Source organism: Hemibagrus wyckioides, linkage group LG17 (genome assembly GCF_019097595.1).
Source record: "Hemibagrus wyckioides isolate EC202008001 linkage group LG17, SWU_Hwy_1.0, whole genome shotgun sequence".
Taxonomy (NCBI): domain Eukaryota; kingdom Metazoa; phylum Chordata; class Actinopteri; order Siluriformes; family Bagridae; genus Hemibagrus; species Hemibagrus wyckioides.
Window position 1 is genome coordinate 9182066 of NC_080726.1, and position 8351 is coordinate 9190416.

Below are 8351 nucleotides of genomic sequence, written 5' to 3' on the forward strand. Positions count from 1 at the left end.
AGATAGTGTTTGTGTATGTGCATGATGCCTGGATGACTCTCATCCAGGGTGGGCCTCATGATCAGTGTTCCTGGAATAGAATCTGGATACGCCTTGATCCTTAGGTAAACAATAATGAACCAATAAACCATCTCTCTCTCTCTCTCTCTCTCTCTCTCTCTCTCTCTCTCTCCATCTCTCCATCTCTCTCACTGTCTGTCAGTCTCTCTCTGTCGCTCTCTCTCTCTCTCTCTCTCTCTCTCTCTCTGCACATGCACAAATATGTCTTGTGCTTCCCTCTGCTGGTGTAAATTTTGTTCTACACAGTGCTTTTAACTTGAATATTTGTAAGTGTTTGGTGAACAGCAGTGAAACAGTTGTTAAAGGTCATTTTACCGAGATTGCACGTTATTATTATTATTATTATTTTTATTTTATTTAAAAATACATAATAAAATAGTTTCTTTTCTCTTCACAGTGTTTCCCATTATGACTAGTTTTCTGCACAAGGCCTCTAAACTAAAGCCTCCTAGCAACCTTCTTTATTGTTCCAAGTGCTTAAAACTTGCACTCCAACACAGCAACCCGCTCTCCCTGCTGTGCCACACACATATGACTGACGGATTACTGAACTGGGAATGGTAGGATAAATGTTTTTTATTTAATATTTAAATTAAATTTGGGTAAAATGTGGTTATTGCTCAAATGTTTTCAATTTTTTTTGCTTTAACATTTCACTTTTTTTGTAGACAAGAAATAATATCTTTAAAGCATTAGTATTGCTGCAATCTTTTATATTTAAGCATCTTGAATCTTTAATCTGTACTGCAGTTTATTTTATATTAATGTATTGGTGTGGGCTGATTCATCGTTGCTATATCAATAAGAACAGTGTGGACATACTTTATGCTCATACAAGAATATATCACAAAGGCAGATGTATTGATCATTTCAATATTGTTTTGTGATATCATCACTTATTTGATCTCAGGACCAGGCACATAAAATGAGCACCACGGAGATGATGGATTCAGAAAGGTCATTCACCTTCAATAGGCAGCTCCTGTTCACCGCCAGTCAAAATTTAATCACAAGCCGAAGTAGGATTCACAGACTCGTACTACCAACTGCAGCTGCCAGGCACACAGACCTGTGGGAAATAAAGCCACCTGATTTTAGCCCAAAACTTTACCGTACTTTAAGCTTGCCTCGAATCAAGAAGAAAACTCTAGACTCAGCTATACTTAAAGAAGGATTAGAAGAATTATCTCAAAGCCTTGATAGAATGCCTCCTGTCATGCAATCCAAACAAGAAAAAAAGAGAAATGTACCAGAGTTTGTCAGATCATACAAACCTCCTGCACTACTGGAACTACAGCTACAGTTTGTGAAGTTGGGCCAGTTTCCACGTGATCCCTACAAAAACCCGAAGCCTCACAATTTCAGACCTGTAAGTTTACAGCAAGCATGTACATCACTATACATTGAGTATATTGAAATTAACTCAATATCTGTACCCCTATACATTCATGCAGTTATCCAATCAACCAATTAAATTCTTACAGCTTTTTTTTTTTTGCAAAATAGAGAAAAGAGTAAAGCTTTCCCTATTGAAGAGGCCTGTGGGTGTGTGAATAGGATTGAAACGTATAATAAAAATATATCAAGTAATTATACCCTTCACATTGACGGTCGTAGTAATTCAAACCTTTATAGTTTAATCTACTGCCTGTATTATTGTGTATTGTGTTCTCTATGTGAAGTGCTTACTATCTAGTATGTTTTTAGGGTATTTATGTCATAACAAGGGCTGATAAACTTTAGTATAATAATCTAAGGAAAAATATAACGTATTGTAGCATATTGACACAAGATGGCAGTGTTTAAGAGGCCTTCGCTATTTTACTACTGTAGTGTGATGAAGACCTGCCAGACATGGTGACCTCCATAGCAAAGGATTCTGGAAATTTGAGCCTTAAGACTCAGTATTTGGGAGCAAGTGAGCTTAATTTATTCATATTATTTTATTGTGGTATTAATGTCATTAATAATACAGCACATTTATAACCATGAATAAATAGTAAATAGTTTTGACAAGTAGGCAAATATTGTGGTATGAAAATGTAACATAAGCTTGTGTTTATTTATAAATTTGTAACTCAAAAAAATAATAATTATAATTCAGCAATCCAGCCTGAGCCAAATCCTCCAAAAGAAGAGACAGCTTGGAAAATGATTACCTTCAAACCAGCAGAACCCAAATGGGACACAAGACTCATACTGCCGAAGTCCCCATGGCCACCCATGTCCGCCACATACACAGTGAGTGGAGTGTTCACTGTTCATCATCTAAATATCAGTAAATCATTCATTTAAAGCTCACACAGTTATCAGTTATAATGATAGCATGAACGTCTACACCTGGCTATACCAAGATACCTGAACAATAGATTGGAGACTATGTAACTGTGCTTCTTTTGCTTTAAGCTGAAGCTATGAAGCTAACAGGAAGCTACTGCCATTTGGCATCATGCAAACTTGCTAAAGTTTTCATATACTTTAAAATGTATTAAAAGAAAATATATTGTGGCTTTTGGTGCTACTTTACATACATAGTGCAGTGCCAGGATTTTTAAATACAGACCCACTCAATTTTGTGTTTATATTATTAATGTATTTTTAGACAGTTTTTACCAGTTGTGTACTATGCTATCAATATTTCCCCCCCAAACCATTGCTTTAAACCAAGAAAGCTTTAATTCTTGTTTACTCATTTTCTAAATGTTTTTATGTATAGTACAACTATCTTATTTTGGTATAATTTAAGAATGTTTATAAAAGTTTTTTTACACTTTTTCAGAGGCATCGGTGCAGGAGAGGGGTGTACAGTGCATTTATGGACCGTGTGGAAGATAAACTCAGCAGATCATGGATAAAATAATAAAAAATTCTAACAGTCAAAAAATATAGTTATATATAAAATGAGTTAAGGCAGAATAAACTGTTTTATTGAAGAAAATACCACTAAAAATAATAATAATTTTAAAAAAAACAACAACAACTGTGGCTTAATGTCTGTGTGGAATTTCTTTCTGTTAGTTGCTGCATGGGTTTCCTCAGAGTCCCCTGATTTCCTCTGACATCCCAAAAACACACCAGTAAGTGGAAATTTGTGTGTGCATGGTGATGGACTGAAGGGTGTTCCCACCATACATAAAGTGTTCCTGGGATAGGCTCCAGATCCACAACCGCCCAGCCCAGGATGAAGCAGATACTGATATACACCCATCAGCCATAACATTATGACCACTGACACCTGTGAGTGGGTGGGATCTATTAGGCAGCAAGTGAACATTTTGTCCTCAAAGTTGATGTGTTAGAAGCAGGAAAAATGGCCAAGTGTCAGGATTTGAGCGAGTTTGACAAGGCCCAAATTGTGATGGCTAGACGACTGGATCAGAGCATCTCCAAAACTGCAGCTCTTGTGGGGTGCTTCTGGTCTGCAGTGGTCAGTATCTATCAAAAGTGGTCCAATGGAGGAGTAGTAGTGAGCCGGCGACAGGGTCATGGGCAGTTAAGGCTCATTGATGCATGTGGGGAGAGATTGCTGGCCTGTGTGGTCTGATCCAACAGACGAGCTACTGTTGCTCAAATTGCTGAAGAAGTTAATGCTGGTTCTGATAGAAATTTGTCAGAAAACACAGTGAATCACAGTTTGCTGCGTATGGGGCTGCACTTTGACATATACCACCTACTTAGGCATTGTTGCAGACCATGTACACCCTTTCATGGAAACAGTATTCCCTGATGGCTGTGACCTCCTTCAGCAGGATAATGCACCGTACCACAAAGCAAAAATGGTTCAGGAATAATATAGTACAACAACGAGTTTGAGGTGTGGACTTGGCCTCCAAGTTAACCGGGATCTAAATCCAATCGAGCATCTGTGGGATGTGCTGGACAGACAAGTCCGATCCATGGAGGCCTCACCTCACAACTTACAGGACTTAAAGGATCTGCTGCTAACATCTTGGAGCCAGCACACCTTCACGGATCTAGTGGAATCCAGGCTCGACGGGTCAGGGCTGTTTTGGCAGCAAAAGGGGGACCAACACAATATTAAACAGGTGGTCACAATCTTATGGCTAATGTATGTATTTGTTGTGCATCCTCTACATTTATTCCCCCTTTTCAGTTACAATAATGTCCAATCCTCTGGGACAGCTTTCTACTAGGTTTTGCTAAATGGCAGCGGGGATTTGTTCCCTATTTAGCGTCAGGAGCATTAGTGAGTTCAGGTACTGATGTTAGGTAGAAAGCATGGAGTAAGTGGGGTTAAAATCAGGGCTCTGGGTGCAGGATACACGAGTACCTTTTCAAACCATCAATACAGTGCATCGTGTCATTTCAAATGAATATCTCTGCAAAAGTTTTTGAAAGTTTCTATATCCTTTTCTTCCACACAGATGCTATAATAATGAAAACGATTCGAGTCTAATCACACAATCGAGGCGCTCATGTAAAAGCCACACACACACACACACACACACACACACACACACACACACACACACACTGCAGCTCTCTCTATGCAAAGCGGCCTGAACTTGCACCTGCAGCTTGCGTCATGCTTTATAAAGCGCGTGCTTCTCCGCGACCAATCATTTCAAAGGTAAACAAATGAGGAGCTCGGGGCCGACTGCCGCGGCTCAGTGGGGCTCAGAGTCGGAGCTGCTGCGTGGATCTGGTCCGAGTGGCTGTAATCAAATAAAAAAATAAGTGGCGGAATTTTCTTTTATAAACAGTAAAATCCGAGTGGTAAGTAGGAAAAAATACTGACCCCTGACTTTGAATGAATTTGCTCGTTTTACTATAAATGTAGTGTATATAGTGGACACCTACATGTGGTCAGTGGGTGTTTATGTGCTGCGTTTGCAGTTTTAGTTGGGAGCTGTGTTGTGATTCAGGAAGAGGGGATATAAGAGAGCCGTTTTGCAATGACCACATGTGATCTCGCTTTAAAAGTGACCTTTATTATATTCTTTAATGATGTCACTTTGTATAATAAGCGAAAATGCTGATTTAACAACAAAACCCAAAACAGCACTACGTACGCATCTCATAATCTATATATAAACTTCTAGGAATTGTGTAATAATGTAATGCACCTTAATATTTGTTATTAATGACCACCATTATCTTGTTTTGTTTTTTTTCTTCCACCCGCGCTATGTAAACCAGCTGCATTGAAACTGTGTTCCCGAAACATTTTAGGATATTAGTACGCATCTTTGTTTTTTTTTATTAAGACAAGATCCAGCTTGTTATGTGACGAAAGATGTGGACTTTAAGATCAACAATATGCAACAAAAATAACTCTGGTACAAGAAATACTAAAAATATAGTGCGGCTGGCATGAGAGCGAACTCCCGCAAATCACGTGACCTCCAAAAGACCCGTGCAACTGTTGTTGTTGACCATTTCTTACAAATTCCCAGGCCTAATGTCCATCACTTTGAGAAGTATGTGTTCGATATTAGATGGCAACATTGTTAGATCACTGGTTAGTTAGTTAACTAGTTAACTAACCAAGTTGGATTGACAAGTTGGGGTTCTATGATTGTCATCCAACCCAGAAACTCAGTTATATTAATAACATTATTCTTAATAAAGTATCTGATCATGTATTCAGTTTGTTATTAAAATCATTGGCATTTTTGTTTCTATTCCTTCTTTTTCCCAAGATTCATTTTGGAGTAAAACCAGACGTTCAGTTATGGATCTTTATTCATGCCTTCTCTTAATCTGACACCAAACCAGATGAAAATGGGAAACGGTATATCCGGTCAATCCAGTATCTTTTCTAATCTTCCTTTCTGGAAGTCTCTGCACATTACAATTTTGGGTTTGGACTCTGCGGGCAAAACTACAGTTCTGTACAGACTGCAGTTTAATGAGTTTGTGAACACTGTGCCTACGAAAGGATTTAATACCGAAAAGGTCAAAGTGGCCCTCGGTCGCTCCGGGACGGTGACCTTTCATTTTTGGGATGTTGGCGGTCAGGAGAAGCTGCGTCCGCTCTGGAAGTCCTACACTCGCTGCACTGATGGCATCGTGTTTGTGGTCGACTCCGTGGATGCTGAGCGGATGGACGAGGCCAAAACTGAACTTCACAAGCTTGCACATGCGTCAGAGAGTCAAGGTGTTCCCATGCTTATCGTAGCAAATAAGCAGGACCTGAGGAACTCTATGACGCTGGCAGAAATTGAGAAGATGCTGGCGCTGGGTGAACTTGGCACCTCTACCCCATGGCACTTGCAACCTTCGTGTGCTATAATCGGTGATGGTTTACTAGAAGGACTCAAAACACTGTATGACATGATCCTCAAACAGAGGAAGAGGCTAAAGCAGCAGAAAAATAAGTGAAATGTTCAGAAAGCAATAGAAATGGGTTTATATAGTGGTGCTGTTTGATTGGCACTCATTTGGTAATAGAATTTGAACATGGTATTTATCAGATGACTGAGTTTTATCAGTTTTATAGTCTAATGGCTTGTTAGTTAAAGCCCATGGCTTTAAACAGATTTCTATTAGACTAAGCATGGAGAATGGAAGAGATGTTTTTTAATACTGTGCAGGTCGAACATTTATTATTTGAAGTGTGTTGAAGGAACACGAATGAAGGAAGTATGAGTGTTGGGGGTGTGCTGGTTGTGAGAACTGTGCATGTAGGACCTAAAACTACTTCTAGAATTAAGATGTTTTGATTTTAATTTACTGTATTTTGATATTTTTAAAGTTGATCTATAACACTGCCCCTCATTTATTTTTCATGTACAGGATTTTTTTTTTTTCCAGAAGAAGAAACCTTTTCTGTATTGTTTACAAGCACTTTAGAGACATACTTACTTTATGTAAACATCTGAGAATATTTAGTGAATATTTTATTAATCCAAATAAATATTTCTGTTGCAAAAAATATCTGTTTAATGCGTGTGATCTTTTCACATCACATATCTTAAAGACTTTTTAATGAATTCTTTTTACACCCTGATGTGGATTGTTGCTTTGTAGATGATGATGAAAGAATCCTTATTTTAGTTCCACTTTTAAGTACGTCACTGATGTTGACATGCTGTTGACTTCTTTCAAACACAATGTTTTCCAAACTCAGCCTTATGATATATTTGATTTCATTTTTCTTTAATTTGTTTACACCTTGCAAGGTGGCCAATAGCTCATCTGCAATGGTGTTGAGTTAAAGGCAAAAGTATAACCGTTAAACATTATATAATTGTATAGTGCCTTTTGGTCACACACAAGGTTCCTAATAATATTATTTTAAATGGCAGTTATAGTAAAAGGATTAAAGAATGTACCTGACAGCGTGAGCAATCTTATTGTGCTACAATTTATTCCATATGTAATCTTCTAAATGTAAACTGTGGTGATGAGCAATTTATGTAGAATGGCGCTAAATGGGAAACCAATTTTTTCATTCCTCAGCCTTGGAACAACCTAGACACATACTATTCACACCTTCTGAACAATCTCTGGCAGAGGCCCAAAGGGCAGTGATTTTCCAGCATTGTGCAAGTTCATCTGTGAATCAGTCTTCAGCTTTGTGCTTTAGCACACGGCATGAGTGTAACCTCTGAAACAAAGGCTTATCTCAGTTTCCAGTAAGATCATCAGATCTCACTGCAGCTGAAACTGTCGGAGTCCTGAAGTTAGCCGAGTGCTTCTCAAAAATCTAGTGGCTATTTGACAGTTTTCTTTTTAGATAAATAAAAGTTATAACAACTAAAATTTGAACTGAGCTACAAGCTAAAAAAAAATACTGTTTGGCTTTTTAATCCACTAAAGTTTGGGTATTGAAATATATGTTTTGTTTCTCACACTGCTATTAAGGAAGTGGTGTGTGTGTGTGATGGATTTTATGGTAATATATCATGGGAACATTAAAATAGCAGGGAGAAGTTTTGTGTCATGATCTACACAAACAATCCGGGCAAGTCAAACTAGTTAGTCTGAGCTGGACTTTGTAACATGCTGCTTTGTGTTCAACAGAGTTCATTTATAGCACTATAGATAAGAATCTTCAAGCTTGACCAACAAGATTAGAGTGTAAAAAAATAGTCAAGAAAATGTCAGTGGATCAAAATATCTTTCACCCAAATAGCTGCCCAGAGTCATGTTCCATCTTTTTCTATTTATGCCAAGGCCAAATGACTGTTTTCCCCATTTTTGAATCCTTATGAGCAAAATGCCAAACCACATTTACATTACAGACAACATTTAAGAGTAGAAGATTTAAGAAGCAAACTAATTGCTTCCTTCTTCTGACTTGTTATTGTCTATTTCCTCATTGA

At 38.1% G+C, this 8351-nt stretch overlaps 2 protein-coding genes across 2 annotated transcripts; both read left to right on the top strand.

Moving 5' to 3' along the window:
• The first annotated feature begins 562 nt into the window (after positions 1–562).
• Positions 563–2963, top strand: si:dkey-30e9.6 (uncharacterized protein LOC564083 homolog). The gene is made up of 5 exons (XM_058413030.1): positions 563–620; positions 971–1429; positions 1894–1978; positions 2165–2301; positions 2840–2963. The coding sequence occupies exons 1-5, from the start codon at positions 618–620 to the stop codon at positions 2918–2920; spliced, it is 765 nt and encodes a 254-aa protein (XP_058269013.1). The 5' UTR covers positions 563–617; the 3' UTR covers positions 2921–2963.
• Positions 2964–4638: 1675 nt separating this feature from the next.
• Positions 4639–6934, top strand: arl4aa (ADP-ribosylation factor-like 4aa). The gene is made up of 2 exons (XM_058412837.1): positions 4639–4797; positions 5724–6934. The coding sequence occupies exon 2, from the start codon at positions 5770–5772 to the stop codon at positions 6403–6405; it is 636 nt and encodes a 211-aa protein (XP_058268820.1). The 5' UTR covers positions 4639–4797; positions 5724–5769; the 3' UTR covers positions 6406–6934.
• Positions 6935–8351: the final 1417 nt, after the last annotated feature.

What these genes read in the sequence shown, in the direction of transcription:
- si:dkey-30e9.6 (XM_058413030.1), top strand. An exon ending in GACTCAGTATTTGGGAGCAA is followed by an intron (nt 1,979 to 2,164) that starts GTGAGCTTAATT and finishes ATTATAATTCAG; the next exon opens with CAATCCAGCCTGAGCCAAAT. An exon ending in CCATGTCCGCCACATACACA is followed by an intron (nt 2,302 to 2,839) that starts GTGAGTGGAGTG and finishes ACACTTTTTCAG; the next exon opens with AGGCATCGGTGCAGGAGAGG.
- arl4aa (XM_058412837.1), top strand. Translation starts at nt 5,770, where the DNA reads ATGCCTTCTCTTAATCTGACACCAAACCAGATGAAAATGGGAAACGGT.